Here is a 16299-nt window from a genome sequence, read left to right as displayed (position 1 = left end):
TTCTGTTTTCTTTGTGGATGGACTTGCCACTCTGATTCAGTTTTCCTGATAGAAACGTGTTTTCTGGCCTCTCATTTGTGATTAATTCAGGGCAAGCGTTTATCTATTGTGATCTAAATGTGTATTTGTTTTACCCTGAGCCAACAAGACAATTACAAATGTCTTGCCTGCAACCAGAGGCTCGGAAATGCAGTTGTCACCGTGAAAGTCACAAAGCATATGAGTACCAGGCTCGGTGCTGACACTTGACTAGCAGAATACATGCAGGATCCAGAAAGGGGAAAATTTTTTACTGCAGATGATGAATGTTTTTCTGCTCTGCAGAATTGGCAGTGGATTCACCTGGGCCTTAATCTGAGTCAGAGTTGTTCCTGAAAGTGTGCAGGGAAACATGACTGTCTAACTTGCCTATCATACTGATGCCCAAGGGCACCCCAAGAATAGTAACTGTGTGGAAGTCCTTTGTCTTCTTGCTCCTGCCTAATGCCGCTCACTGGCTGCAGCATCTGAGACAGACTCCAAGACTGATCGGAACTTGGGCAAATAACTCATGCTGTTTTGGCAACTGGGACAGGACTAATGTGTATTCAGGAGAATTCAAGGATGGGACATCTTCATTGCAAACCTGCACAGGAATAGTATTCAGTGGGTTATAAATACACATCATTAGTGCTGTACCATTATGTGCTTCACATTCATAATAAATACTATTCTGCTTTCAGGCAAATTAGGTTCCTAAGCCAGGTGTGAAAATGAAAATATACCTATGACCGTGCCATCTTTGTTATTCACCTGCAAAAAGTATGACTTAGGTAATGCCTTTCATAGTGACAACCCTGATCATCTGAGGCTGTCTTGGGATGGTTCCTTAGGGAGCCACTTTGTGTCATTTTCTTATAACTGTCACTCTGATGTGCTGAAGGGAGGTTTTATTGTCATTTGCATATCCTGAAAGTTTACTGATTTTAAGAAATGAGTGCTAGAGAAGTAGCTTGTCTTGATATATTTAGGAATTTGGATTTTTCTAAATCCTGGTTGGAACAGCCATGCTTAGATCCTACTCTAATTACCTACCCCAGGACAGCTTTATATGGAATAGTCCAAGGATGTGGGATTTAAAGAAGTATTAGTCATGATTTGTGTTTACAGTAAAATGAAGAAGTCATGTATGAGCAAATACTCAGAGTCCACAGTGCCCAATAGAGCTATATACACAATGCCATTTGAGTGGAGAAGAAAAGGGAAGAGCTGATCATATCAACTTAAGGTACTTTCACAGTGGGAGTGGCATTTGAACAGGGTTTTGAAGAATAAATAGGAGTTTGTAGGATGGGACAAGATAGCAGAGCCCACTCCAGACAAAGGAAAACAAGGAGGTAGAGCATATTGGGGATTTGAAAAGTGTTCTGTGGCCAATAAGGTCATGGAGATTGTGAAGTGGGTTTGTACAGTAGCCCCAGGGACTTTCAATGGGCAGGTAGAGTTATGGAGGGCTTTTAGGCAGGAGGATAAGAGTGGAAAAATCCTGTGCAGAGTAGACAGCTGCTCCCGTCAGGACTGCCAGTGAGGAACTTGATGCGTAAATAGTGTGCGGTCCTGACTCTCTGACTCACTGGCTTTCTGCAGGCTGCAGGGCTTTCCCCATCATGGTGGAGGACAGAGGACATTTGGGTTGAGTCCTCAGCTCCCCAAAGGTGTGTGTTTCTGCACCGGTGATGGGCACATTTTATTTTTTTTTTTATTTTTTATTTTTTTGGTTTTTCTCCGGTACCAGGAACTGAACTCACGACCTTGCGCTTGCCAGGCAGGCGCTTTGCTACTGAGCTAAATCCCCAGCCCCATGGGCACATTTTAGATGCACTCACACAGGAGAGGCTATGTGGTTAGGGGAGGTGTAGCTGAGCTTAGTCCTCCATTTCCATTCAAGGTGAGCACCTAATACCTGACAATAAAATACCATTTGCTTGAAACAGCTTCTATAATGTCTGCTATCTGTAATTGGCCTCAAACTGAGACAGCATCCCAGTAGGCCTTAGAGAGGCTGAACTTCATCAGGTTTTGTGAGTGGAAGAACAGCATCAGTGGGGATGGGAGCAAGGGTACATGAGCAAGTCGAGACAGCTCACTAGGCCGGACAGGAGTAGAGCCAGATGGAGACTGGCGAGGGTGACCAAGCTTCTTAGCACGGGAAGTGCTTCTGAAGGCAGGGACTGCTGTCACAAGTACAAACAGGCAAGGTAGTCCTTGCACAGGTGAGGAATATCCTGGCAAGAATGAGGAAAGCGTGCCGCTGTGGCTTGGATGTGATTTGCTGCCTAAAAGTGCATGTATTAGAAGCTTGGTTTCCAATGTGGTCATGTTGGAAGGTGATGGAACCTTTAAAGGGTGGAGCTTTGTGCAAGGTAGTGAGATCATTAATCCTCAGAAGGGATTAGTGCTGGTCCCATGGAAAGAGTTCTCATGAGAATTAGTTTGCCCCCCACCCTCTGACTCTCCCTCTCACCACACCATCTGTTCTGCAAGCCCTCCCGCCATTGTGATCCTTCCTTCCTGAGACCCCCAGCACAGGCTGAGCCAATTGAAACTGCCTGATCTTCCATTTTCAGCTTTCAACACTATGAACTAAAGAAACCTTTTCACTTTCTACACTATTTGCCTCATGCATTTTTCTAGAGCAACGGAAAACTGGCCAGTATACATACCAATGGATAACAATATGTTATTACTATGTAACATTTAGGTTTGATTACAGAGTAGTCAAATGTAACTGAAAAATTAAATTAGCCTTTTTTATATACTTAGTGAAATGTTTTATGTGTAGTGAGTAGAGGACAGTAAAACCATATACTAGGCAGCTTCTGCATTCGCTTATCAAGTTCCCAGTACGCTGACCAGTCTTTGTGTGACATGTCCTTTTAGGATTCACTTGCAAATGGTAATACCACAAATGTTAATTTCACAAGTCATTGTTCATTGTTTTATTTGTTAGCTGTGGGCTTGTTTCTTAGTTAAACTAATAGATTAGGTAGTAAATATGCCAGCCAAACCTTTATTTTGCTTTTTAAGTACATTATATATTGATCAGAATCTTGTTGTTATTTAACAAATACCTGGTCATTGAATTATCAACCATATGATGTAACTGAGTTCTTAGGGGCCCATGGATAATATCAAAGGGATACCTGGACTCCAGTGTTTATTGCAACAATATTCACAGTGGCCAAACAAATCAACTGAAGTGTTCATTGGTAGATGAATGCTTAAGAAGTTGTGGCATATATATCCAATGGAATGTCACTCATCCATAAAAAGTAATGAAATCTTGTCATTTGCAACAACATGGAGAGAGCTGGAGGACATTATGTTAAGTAAAATAAGTCAGGTATAGGAAGACAATTACTGCATACTTTCATTTATAGAAGGAAGCTAAAATAATTTCTCTCATGAAAGTAAGTAGAGTAGTGACCACCAGAGGTTAGGAAGGGTAGGGGGATGGAGCACGAAGGAGGTTGGACAATGGGTTCCAGAGTAAACTGATATAGGGATAAGATTTGGGGTTCTATAGCACAGTATGGTGACTATAGTTTATAGGAACTTTTATAAACAACTGAAAGAGAGGAATTTGTAGGCTACCACCACAAAGAAGTGATAAATGTTTATGGAGATGGAAATGCTAATTATCCTGATTTGATCATTACATGCTGTATGCATGTATCTAATTATCACACTGCACATCATAAATATGTACAATTATTATGTGTCAGTTAAAAACAAATTTTTAGAGTCTATTGCTAAAAATGAAGTAATTTTATCATCAGTGTCCCATTTATAAAGCTCATAGCAGCTATCTTATGAAAAATTATGACATGATGAACATTCAGCCATTGGTCAGAATCATTTTGTTTACAATGTAAGTCTCTCTATGAAAAAAGAATTTTAAAAAATTTCTGGATGTGTTATGTAGTTTGAAGAGTCACCCAGTAATCTTCACACTACATTATCATTTTTCCTTCTGTCCAGCATCCACTGAGCACTTCCTCATGCTTAGTTATTGTTTATGCAACTTGGAAGAAATATTTTACAATCAGAGCACTTGTTTGTGTTGTCCCTATTGCTGTCCTCCTGGAGAGCTCGCTTATTCTATCATGTAGACTTATGTCTTTACCTTGTTCTTAGCGGAACTGGTTCAGCTCCATTTCCTTGCCTTCCCTCTAGTACGTTGCTTTGTACATTAATGGCTGCATCATCTTTTTTCTCACTCTCCTAGCTTGAAAAAAATATCATAGACCCATAGGTACTATTTTGATAAAACAAACACAGAAAGTCAAAATACTTACTTAAATATATCTGATGGAATCACATTTATCCACTTACTCATTTCTGGAATAAAGAAATCATTTATTCACCAGATACTTATTGAGCTCCTAATGTGTACCTGCTGTGTTTGGATCCTAAGGATGCAGTGGTGAGAAGAGAAAACACTGGCCACATTCCAGTGGAGAGACAGGCACTAAAGAGTATCTAACAATGTCGTGTCAGGTAGTGATGGAACAGAGCGGAACAACAGCACAGGGTGAGGTGGTGCAATCCTATGAGTGCTGCTGCTGCTGGGCCTCCAAAGAGCTCACGCTGGAGTAGAGACCTACATGAAATAAGTCAATAAAGCATGTGGAGGTGTTTTGGGAGCTTTATAGACATGGAAATAGCTGTTGCAAAGACCCTCAAGAATGAACTTGAGTTCCGGGAAAGCCTGAAGGCCACCAAGGCTGGGACAGGGTAGCTGAGGTTAGGTAGGCTTTGTAGGCCACGAGAAGGAATTTGGATTTTATTCTAATTGTGATGGGAAACCATGCAAGGGAAGTTTCATTTTTAAGATGGGACCCCCTTGAGCGTGTATCTGTTTGCTGAGATGAGAAACAAACAGACCATGGAGGATAACCGATCAGCGGTGGTTCCATTCCTGAATTGAGTTCAGGTGCCATGTGATGGAGGAGGTAAAGAGATCGTGATGATAACGATTGCCAATCCTTCTGCCCTGGTCCTTCCTGTGTCTCCCAGTCCTCTCCCTCTCCTTGACATAACTGCCTGCTCTGGTACAGGTACTTCTTGTAGCACGTAGCACAACAGAAAAGTGCTGCCCACAAGCTTATCAGGCATTGGTGATTTGTGATGTACCCTCATTGGTCATCCAGGACAACATGGATTCCAGGAATAATGAATATGCAACCCGTATGGATATCCAAATATTCATTTAGGGGTACATATGCATTTATTGGAACTGACAGTGGAAGTCTGGCTTTGCAATATTCAGTTCAAAGTGTTCCAGGTACCCATTTGGATGGATGTGCATTTAGGCACATATATCTGTTAAGGGGGATAATTTTTGATAGACAAGCTAGTTTGTGATGCCCCATTGACAAAATGACAAAAGCACTTACCTTTCCATACTCTAAGGCACCTCAGTAATTACCTGTTTGGAATAATCATTCTCATGTTAGATTTTATTCCTTTTTGTAATCCTTTATCCGAATGACACTTGTTTATCATTTCTTTGGTAGAGAGTTGTCCACCACTGAAGTCTAACTAAAGCCCATTGATAAAAAGTATATCCCTTTCCATAAGTTCATCTGCATCCAAGGCTGGAGTGATTATTACATTATTGACTTGCTGCGGCTTTCACTTTCGCTTGATTGTAACACTGCTGCACAACTTATTACAACTCAAAACATCCTCTGCCCTCACTCACCATACTTTAGCCTTCCTGCTCTCTTGTTTCCAGTCTCAGATTTTGAACTTGTTGCTTGCTGTGCCTTGAATGTTCTTTCCCAACATATCCACACGGCTCTGTCCCTTGCGTCCTTTCTACTTGAAGTTTCTGCTCCAAAGCAGCTTATTGCTAAGGCAAGTGCCGGTCATCATGACTAACAAACTATGTTGAAGTAGGTCTCTGAGTCTTTGTTCATCAAATTGTCGGTGGGCCAGTGGCACTGGCTAACCAGGCAGCTTGTTGGAAATGCTGGATTTCAAGGCCCATCCAACTGACCTAATGGTTCCTATGCCCAATTATAGTTTGAGAAGGACAGCTTTCAATTATCCAAATTGACCTAGAAATCAATCATCAGAGGTCTAGAACTTAATCATCAGAGGTCTAGAACTTGGTTGCTTAATATGGTTTTAGAAGTCATCCTTAGTAAAGAGCACATTCTAAGTCTATTATATTCTTTTTTTTCTAAGTTGAAAATGGACCTGAATATTGAGTCAGTCACTTAATTTCTCTGTTGTCAAGTTCCTTTTCTCTATAAGAATGCAGTTGACTTCAATGTGCATGTGTGTGTGTGTGTTTTGTGTGTATCTTTGCGGTATACCTTCTAGGCATGGCCAGGGCAGATTTTTAGATATCTTCAGTCCTGTTCTTCTCTTCTTGATTCCTACTCCTATGCTTCTAGTGTAGAGTCACAGATGGAACAATGTATCATCTCAGCAAAATGGTGACCCCATTTGTTTAAAGACAAAAAGCCATTGTCTTGGACCCCTGGGAAAAAAACCCAAATGAGGTTGGACTGAGAAATATAGTTATTTGAGCTTTTATTGTGTGCCAGGCGTTATGTTATATGCTTCATATCATAGGTTTGTTTAACTCTAACAATTTGGTAAGGTGAAAGTGGTGCTATTGTTACCCCCTTTAAAATCCTGGGAGCCAAGGCATGGAAGGGGTGCGGGCTGGCAAGCTCACAGGGTCCCTGAGTGGAGAAGCTGGGACTTCACCCTAGGCGGTCTGCCCCGGGCCTTGATCCCTTCATTACTCCTGAGGGAAGATGTTGCAAATGTACTCATACCTGTTAGAAATATGAATTAAATGTTCATGAAAAGCAGTTGTAGGCATTTCAGTGGGCTTCATTTGAAAGGCAAAACTATGAAAATACTGAGTTTTGAGCTGAGTGATGAAGGTTTATTTATTCCTTTTCAGGCTGGTATTTTGACCTTTTGTTATGCAAAGCTGCCAGTGTGATTTTCGAATGCAAAAACTGTCCGGAATGATTAGCAAGCTGTATTTATTACTCACTGTAACTACTAACAAGTAGAATAACTTGAGATTGTTGAAATTGCTCTCAAAGCACCTTCAGGCGATCATTAGCATGCATGCAGGAGATAGCAGAGCTGAGCGGTGCAGTAATTCCAGTGACTTGGTGAGGGGAAGGGGAGGTGAGAGGGAGACAGAAGCAACGATGTGTGTTTAACGCCTTCTCTGTGTGAGGCCTGTGCAGGGTGCCTTACATATATTATCTTATTTCATTGTCACGTACGTGAATGAGGTAGCATCATGCCTTCCCTTTTGCAAAGGAGGAAAACCAAAGTTTAGAGTAAAATACCTGCTGCATGTATTGCACCTTATTATTAACCCATGGCGGTGGGATTCCACCGAGGTTTACCTCCTCCCAATTTAACAATTTGTAGAAAAACAGGAAGGTACAAATGGTGCTATTCTTAAAATATTAGAGATGTGGATTTCCAGGTTAACACATTTATTTTTAGAATATGCATTTTCCCATCCTGCTATGATGCTGTTCTCACTGCCTCCCAGATCTGATTAGTTGACAGCAGTGACAGAATTTTTAAAATGGATAAGTGGTTTCCAAAGACATTGCTACTTGTCTAAAAAAAGACAAGAGTAGTGAGAAATTGGTCCATTTACAGTCAAACACTTTATCTATTGCATGTCCAGTCCTGGCGAACAACCCATTTGTTCACTTTATGTGAGGGAGACGCTGTCTCTGCTCTGAGGTAGGCAAAACTATATACATGCATAGGCCTCCAGCTTTTTCTTTAGCACTGACTTCGCCACGGGTATGCGCTGCTCGATGCAGTAAACACACTCATCAGGCCGTCACCCCATGTCTTCCTTCTGGTGATTTGCTTTACTGGAGGCTGTTGCCCTAATGCTGGTGAATTCTCCAAATTAAAAACCCACACTGATGCTGCCTGCTCTTGCTCTCAGTTCCTGCCAAGATCTTACAGACTTTGATCCAAATAGGTCAGCCCAGCCATCTCAGTGAGGCACAATTCCTTGACTTATTTTCAGGCATGTTGAAAAGTCTGCACAGGAGAGGAGAATCTTTTTTTACTTAAAAATACATAGTTTTTTCACATTCCAAAAGGACGGCAGCTGGGCCTCTCAGTCACTGTGGAAGCACACTGGCTCTCTGTGTTTCACAAAATGGCTTTTGTATCCTTAAATGAGGCAGCAGCCCCATGAATTGGTAGGGAATCAGCCTGTTAAATAAATGTCTTCCCCATGTTCCCAGTTCAAGTGATTCCTCCTCTTTAAAATTAAAGACTTCCTGGAAATCCTCAAAACAACTCCTTTTGCTACATGTTCTTGAAGCCTTTTGTATATAGAAATTTTATATTCTGATAATTCGGGCATCATTTTTGAAGGTGGCATTATCAAAGCTTATAGAGCAATCATTTTAATTTGAATAACCCTTGCTGTGTCTGGTGCAGAATGAAAGGGGAGGCCAATCATGTCTTCCCTGCCTGCCTTTTCCCTGGCCTGGGTTTCTTAAAATCCTCCCAGCCATTCTTAGTGACAGTATTTTTCAGCTTCCTGAGACAGCCAGCAAAACTCTGATGTAAAAGGATTTGTCATTTTGATTCTAGTAGAAATGAAGCATTTTGTACAGTACATGAAAAAATACAGAAGTCTTTTCAGTGGATGAGCAGCCTATTATCCATAGCAAAACTACTGTGTTTTATGTCTGTCTGAGAATTACTGATTACAGCAACAGCCCAGGCAGGAAGCAACTAAGCTGCTGCTGAATTGTCATAGCCTGGAAATAGATGGGAGTTTTATTTTTTTTAAAGCACTTTCAATTGGTGCCATGGTCTCCATTTTCTAAAGTACAAATGAGCTCTTTGGTTAGAAATCCTGAGGGTAAAAGGCAGCTACATAAATGGAGGAGACACTCTGTGACTGCCTGGCGGGCTTTGGAGTTGGAGGGGAATGATGGAGAACTGATTCCTTCCACTGGTGACAAAGCCAGCCTCTCTGAAACCTGTTTACCTTTGTAGGATGATCCATCAGCATTTCCCAGCTGCATCGGTGACGACCAATTTGAGAGGAAGATCAGTCCCTTTTATGACTAATGTGTCTTGATTTGGGCAAGAACACAAAACAGTCTTTTATGGAGACTGACTACAGCTTCAGTACTCAGACATCATGACCACCAAGGTTTGAGTTTACCTTTCTTTGCTTAAAAACCCTAACACCAGGAGGGGGAGATAGGAAAAAAAAAAAACCACAGAGAAACATTGTCTGATGTTTGGAGAAATTGGTAGTAATCTTAATCACACCAGGTTCTTTTTGTTCTTGTGCTTAGGGACCACATCCTAGGCTGTGACCTAGGCAGTCACACAGAGCTGGCTCTCCAAAGGGACCTGCACTAGGTTTAATGCTCTGCTGTCTTCTTGAAATTACAAATTTTGAACAGGGGATTCACCGTGTTTATTTCACACTAAGCTCCACAAGTTATGTAGCTAGAGCTGAATATAGTTTAGTCCCAAAGATGGGTGAAGTAGGGACTCTGACCAAATCTTCCCATCTCTACTTCATTACCAGTTGAGACTGTGTTCTTTTTTCCACTCATGTTGAATTTTCTCCTTCTATTTCTCCCATACAGAGGAGAAACTTACAATGCATAGTTAAGAGACAGTCTGAGCCGAGGTCATTCCTTATTTACTTGTTGTATTTTGGGCAAGGGACTTTATTTTCCTCAAGCCATAGTTTAATTATTGTTAAAATGGAAATGTGATAGCATCTAATTCACAGAGTGGTTGTGAAAAATAAATTAGATAATGCTTATAAAACATCTATCATAGTGCCTGGCAATGATAAATATTCAGTAAATAAGAGCTATAAATGTTATCTTCCACCAGTGTTTTCTAATACTTTATTATCAGAAGTTTCAATCATACAGAAAAGTTACGGAATTTATAATGACCACCCAAGGGCCAGGGATATAGCTCAGTGGCATAGCACCTACCTGGCAAATGACCCTGAGTTCAATTCCCAGTACAAAAAAAAAAGGTATAATGACCATTCATATCTATGTCCTAGTTTTTCCCATTAACATTTTAGTACACTTGTTATGTTGTAGATCTATCCATTTACTCACCTTTCTATCATCTATCAACTCATCTTATTTTTTATACATTTCAAAATAAATTACATATATAAGTACATTTCCTCTAAATATTTCAGCATGCAAATAATTAATTAGAGCCTAAAATTTATTGCTGTTTTCCTTTTGAGTTTATATATATGCTACCTGTAAAGTATATATTCACTGATCTCTGATGGCTTCTACAGGTTTAACCCAAATTCCTATTAAGCTATTGTCTTAACTAATGCTGCTAAAACAAAGTAGGCTGAGGGGCTGCTAAACAATAGAAATGTGTTTTCCATGGTCTGGAGACTTGGGGTTCAGATGTGGCCTTCTTGCTGGCTGCAGACCGCAGACAGAATTCTCACTGTGTCTTCAGGTGAGGGAGAGAGAACTAGCAGCCTCTCTGGCAGCTTCTTTACAAGGGCACCGCCAACACCATTCACGAGTGCTCTTCCATCCTGATGCACTGCTACCTCCAAATACCATCCTAATGAAGATTAGATGTCAACATATCAATGCTGTGGTCCCCAGCAAGTACAGAACCTTTTCATTGCCTCACAAAGCACCCCCATTCTCTTTCCTAGTCAGTCCTAGCCCCTGCTGCTCACCTCCAACACAAACCACTGTTCTGGTTTTTGTTTGAACCTTAGTTTTGCCTGTTCTATAATTTCATGTAACTGCAACCATATAGTATCCTCTTATATATGGCTTCTGCTCAGCAAAGGTATTTGGGCTTCAGCCCTGTTAGTACGCAGTGATTCATTTTGTTGTTCTTGTGGAAAACCATTCCATGTATGCGTACACCACAGTAAATTTTTTCCATTTCCCCTTGATGGGTGACTGGAGTGTTTTCAGATTTGGGCTATTACGAATAAAGCTGATAGGAACATTCCTGGAGAGTTGTTTTTGTGACATTCCTGGAGAGTTATTTTTGTGACATTCATGGTCAGAGTAGGTATATATTTAGTTTATCATAAATGACTGTAAACTGACTGTACCCAGGGATATGCCAGCAAATGCTTTTTAAGTGCTTCCCAGAAAAGATCAAGGAGGAGGATGAGGAGGGGAAGGAACATGAGGAGGAGTAAAAGGAGGAGAGGTGGTGACTACCGCCACCACCAATAACCAGTGCTAACTGGCCAATTCCATGGTGTAGATATTCCTGAAATGGTGGATTTCAGGCTACTGATTCAAAGTTACTGAAATGTGCATAATTTTCTCAGTGCTCCAGTGCAAGCAGGGTCCAGGACACCACTGTCTGACTTCATAGTTCTATCAACAATATATGACAGCGTCAGTTTTTATTAGTGTAAGTTTGTGATACATAATGAGTATATTTATCTTGGGGAGTTGGTACCTAGCACAACTTAACTCTTTTTAGTTCTCATTTTCCTCTGCTTCCTCCTCTCTGCCTCCAATCCAGATCGCCTTCCCATCTCCAGAAGGTCTACCTTCTTCTTTCCTGTCATCTGCCTTTTATTTTGCTCTTTTTTTGTGGTTTGGTTTTTTTTTCCGGTACCAGGAATTGAACTCACAATCTTGTGCTTGCCAGGCAGGTGCTGTGCAGTTGAGCTAAATCACCAGCCCCTATTTTGCTGTTTAAAAATTGTTCATATTTTGGTTTTCTCATATAATAGGAACCATATGATATTTAACCTCTGTGTCTAATTTATTTCACTCCAACATTATGGTCTCAAGGTATCAAACCCCCCTGGGAGGAATCAGTCTCCCATCCGGCAATATGGCACACAGATGAAAGGAAAGGCAAAGAGAAAATTCTGCGGATGAGGCTCTGGATTGACCCCATGCTCTCTGTGGAACAAAAAGCCATGAATCCAAGAGCTCAAGGCTTTTATTGGTATCGGTCGAGGAGGGGGTGGGGGTCGTGGCAGAGTGCAAGGGAAGAGCAACTTGGCAGGCATGGCTGTAAGGAGAAACAGCACTCTCGCAGCAGGCACAAAGGCCTTCATTTAGCAGTGCAGTGCACACATTGATGAATGCAAGGCTGGCACCTTTACTGCCAGGGAGGTAAAATTCTTTTTGAGTCCCATGGTCTCATCTCATGTCTTAGCCCTGGAATCTCACTAGCTCTTGCTCAAGCGTCTATTCCAGTGGTCAACATGAGGGCTATTCTTACCTGCATGTTGCCGCCTTGCTATGCTGAAACTCACCAGCACCTCAGCCAGACTCAGTCACATTTTTTTTGGCCAATTGACAGAACATATGGTTCACAATAGCCAGCTCTGCATATCTCAGTGAATAGGGTTGAAGTAATGGTCAGGGAAAATGGAGGCAAGGGGCTTCATTTCTCAGGAGAGCGCAGCTTGGCGGTCTCCCACATCAAGGTGTATACATTTTCCTACAAGTAGCTAAACTTTATCCCTCTTTTTTGCTGGGCAGTATTTTACGGTGTATATAGACCACATTTTCTTTACCCATTATCTGTTGGTGGACATATAGGCAGTTTCCAAGATTTAGATATTGTGAGCTGTGCTGCTATAAACATGGATATGCATGTATCACTGTAATATAATATCTTTAACTCTTTTGGGAAAATACCCAGAAGAGATTTGCTGAATCAAATGGAATTTGTATTTTTAGTTTTTTGAGGGTTCTCCATACTGATTTCCACAGTGTTTGTACTTGTTTACATTCCTACCAACAACACCAGCATTCCCCACAACCTTGCCAGTATCTGATTTTGAGTTTTTGATGATAGCTGTTCTTTCTGCAGTAAGATGAAATCTCAGTGTTGTTTTGATTTGGATTTTTCTAGTGGCCAAAGGTTCTGAACATTTCTTATGTATTATGGGCCATTTATACTACTGGAGAAATGTCTGTTCATTTCACTTGCCCATTTTTATTTATGTCTTTTATCTTGGGGAATCTAAATTTTTTTAGTTCTTTATATATTCTAATATTAGTCCTCTACCCAAGAAATAGCTGACAAAAATTTTTTGCCATTCTGTAGTTTGTCTCTTTATTCTGTTGGCATTTCCTTTGCTGGCAGAAACTTTTTAATTTGATGTGATCCCATCTGTTGACTCTTGGTGTTATTTCTTGTGCAACTGGTGATCTGTTTAAGAATTCTCTTCCTATGCCTATATTAGCAAGAGTTTTATCTACTTTATATTCCAGCAGACTGCTTCTGTTTTAATATCTAGGTAATTCATCTATACTGATTTGATTTAGTAAAGGGTGGGCAGTATGGGTCTAAGTTCATTCTTCTGCATGTGGGTAATTATTTTTCCCAGTACCATTTGTTAAAGAGGCCATCCTTTCTGCAGCATATGTTTTTGGCCCCCTTTTCAAAGATCTGATGGCTGAGTGCCCAGTTGTGTTTCGCATCTTATATTGTGTTCCACTGATTTGTATGTCTGTTTTTATGTCAGCATCATGTTTCTTTTCTTAAATCACTGTAGCTTTGTAATACAATTTGAAATCCAGGATTGTGATGTTCCTCTTTTGCTTTTGTTGCCCAGTATTTCTTTGGCTATTCTGGGTCTCTTCCAGTTTTATATAAATTTTAGGATTGCTTTTCTCTAGTTCTGTGAAGGATGTTATTGATATTTTGGTCTGTACTGCCTTGACTCTACGTATCATTTTTGGTAGTATGGCTGTTTTGAAAATACTGATTCTGCCTACCTAGGAAGAAGGGATAGCTTCCAGTTTTCTAGTGTCTCTTCAAATTCTTTTTTTCAGAGTACTATGGTTTTTGTTATACAGGTCTTTCACTTCTTTGGTTAGGTTAATTCTTAAGTGTTTAAGTATTTTCAAAGTTAATAAGAGTATTGTCCAATGTTTTTCCTCAGGGTGTTTATTATTCATGTACAGGAATCCTAGTGATTTTTTTTGTGTTGATTTTATATCCTGCTACTTTGCTGAATTTCTTTATTAGTTCTAGGTGTCTTTTGGTGGAGTTTTTGATCTTCTATGTAAAAGATCATGTTATCTGCAAATTAGGATAGTTGACTTCTTCCTTTCCTATATTTATCCTTTTTATTTTTTTCTCTTGCCTGATTTCTCTGGCTTATATTGAATAAGAGTGACAAGAATGGACACCTTGTATATTTCTGATTTTAGAGCAAAAGTTTTCAGTTTTCCCCCATTTAGTATGACATTGTCAGTGGGTTTGTCATAAGTAGCTTTTTATCAGTTTGAGATAAGGTTCTTCTATACCTACATTTGCCAGAGTTTTTATCAAGAATGGACGTTGGATTTTGGCAAAGATTTTTTCCGCATCCATTGAAATGATCATGTGATTCTTGTCCTTGCTTCTGTTTATGTGATGAATTACATCTGTTTTTTTGATTCATCCCTGGGATGAAGCTATCCTGATCATGATGTGTAATCTTTTTGATTTGTTGTGTCCTGTTTGCCAGTATCTCATTGAGGATTTTTGCATCGTGTTCATTAGATTACCTGTAATTCCCTTTTTTGGCTGGGTCCTTGTCTGGTTTTGGAATCCAGATAATACTAGCCTTCAGGATGACTTTGGGTGTAACGCTTCCCTTTCCAGTTCATTAAAGAGTTTGAGGAGTATTGGCATTGGATCTTCCCTGAAGTTCTGGTAGAATTCAGCAGTGAATCCATCAGGGCCTTTCTTAACTGGTAGATTTTCTATTACTGCTTCATTTTCTTTGCCCGTTACTGACTTGTTCAGCATTTTTAAATGTTTTTGGTTCCATTTTGGTAATTCATACGTGGCTTGGAATCTATCAATTTCTTCTGAATCCCCCAATTTATTGGAGTACAGGTTTGCAAAGTAGTTTCCAATAACTTTGTGGATTTCAGCAGTGTCTATTGTGATTTTATGTTTTTGATTTCTAGCTGCATTCATTTGATTTCTTTCTTGATTTTTGGTAAGACTGGATGAGGGCCTGTTATTATATTTTAAATGCTAAGCACTCAATCAGCTATCTTCCAACATTGTAGCAAATCATTGTTATTATTACTTTTTTTTCAGTGCAAAGACCAACAGGGGCTAACTTGTTTCATAAAAAGCCCTATGGTTATTTGGTAAAGGAGGAATAAAGTTTACTGCTTTAGAGACAGTGAAGTTCCCTAGACCATGCGGCCTAAGGCAAACTGTCGGCTCTTAATAAAGAAAAGTTCCAGACTTTCTAGTGGTCTGTCACCGGGCAGAAATTTTCATTTTGGAAGAATGAGCATGTGCCAGTCATTACTGACTGATTATTGTCATTGACCTTTGTGACCTCATATAGCTCATAAATGGCAAAGAGTTCTAGTAGACTATTACAGACATTGTTCTTATTGCAAACATGTTTGGATTCCCTGTTGGACGCCCTTATAAAGAATATTAGAGATAAGGGAGCAAATTAATTCCATCCCTCTTCTGAGCTATTGAGAAGTGTATACAGCAGTTATATGAGGTTCAGAAATTGACATCTGAGGCTGGGGCTGCAGCTCAGGGGTAAAGCACTTGCCTGGCATGCATGAGGCCCTGGGTTAATCACTATGACAAAAAGAATATCATTAGTTTTCTGAAATATCAACTCTAATGCTAGCAAATTTGATTCAGAATCTTGTATTCAATGGAGGCCTCCTGCTTCTTATGTCCTGGATTGAGTCTGTGCACCCAGATGTAGATTTTACAGTTTAGACAGCCCCCCGCTTTCATAGGGCCAGCACCTGTCCTGGGAGAAAAGGCAGAAATAAGGAGAATAGATTGATCTGCGTGCCCGTAACCAAAAGGGAAAGAGACTGAAGAGAGCATGGTTTGAACACAGTAGGGAATCTCTTCTCAGCCTAAGTAAGTGTGGAAGAAAAGACAGAAGAGGAAGACAGAGGTAGTGAAGGAGGTTTTCTTCTAAAGGGTGACAGATACGTTTAAGGTAGGGTGTTGGAAGAAGAATCTCTACTTCTCCATCACTGGGCAACCCACTTTCCACCAGGGCAGCAGTTCATCTCAAACACCCCTGTGTATGGTGAAGCTCTTCTTTGTTGTCAGTTGAAGCTGCCTCTTTACAATCCCATCTTCTGGCCCTCGTCGTGTTCTCCTGATGTTCATATGATACATCTTCAAGGGCTGGGGATTTAGCTGAGCGGCACAGCACCTGCCTGGCAAGTGTGAGGTCGTGAGTTCGGTTCCTGGTACCGGGGGGGGGGAAATATA

The 16299-nt window shown here is 40.5% G+C and overlaps 1 protein-coding gene across 3 annotated transcripts in view; it reads left to right on the top strand.

Moving 5' to 3' along the window:
• Positions 1-16299, top strand: part of Rasgef1b (RasGEF domain family, member 1B) — a 783333-nt gene that overhangs the window by 375431 nt on the left and 391603 nt on the right. The window contains exon 2 of one of the 3 annotated variants that reach the window (XM_013516121.1): positions 9070-9229. The exons of the other annotated variants lie outside the window; for them this stretch is intronic. Coding sequence (XP_013371575.1) covers positions 9218-9229 — 12 coding nt within the window. The 5' untranslated portion in view covers positions 9070-9217. The remainder of the gene's footprint in view (positions 1-9069; positions 9230-16299) is intronic. 3 annotated transcript variants of the gene reach the window in all.

The sequence above is a fragment of the Chinchilla lanigera genome, unplaced genomic scaffold (genome assembly GCF_000276665.1).
Source record: "Chinchilla lanigera isolate Chin_1 unplaced genomic scaffold, ChiLan1.0 scaffold00032, whole genome shotgun sequence".
Classification (NCBI taxonomy): domain Eukaryota; kingdom Metazoa; phylum Chordata; class Mammalia; order Rodentia; family Chinchillidae; genus Chinchilla; species Chinchilla lanigera.
The sequence above is the reverse complement of the archived record's forward strand: the minus strand, read 5'-3'. Positions and strand labels throughout refer to the sequence as shown.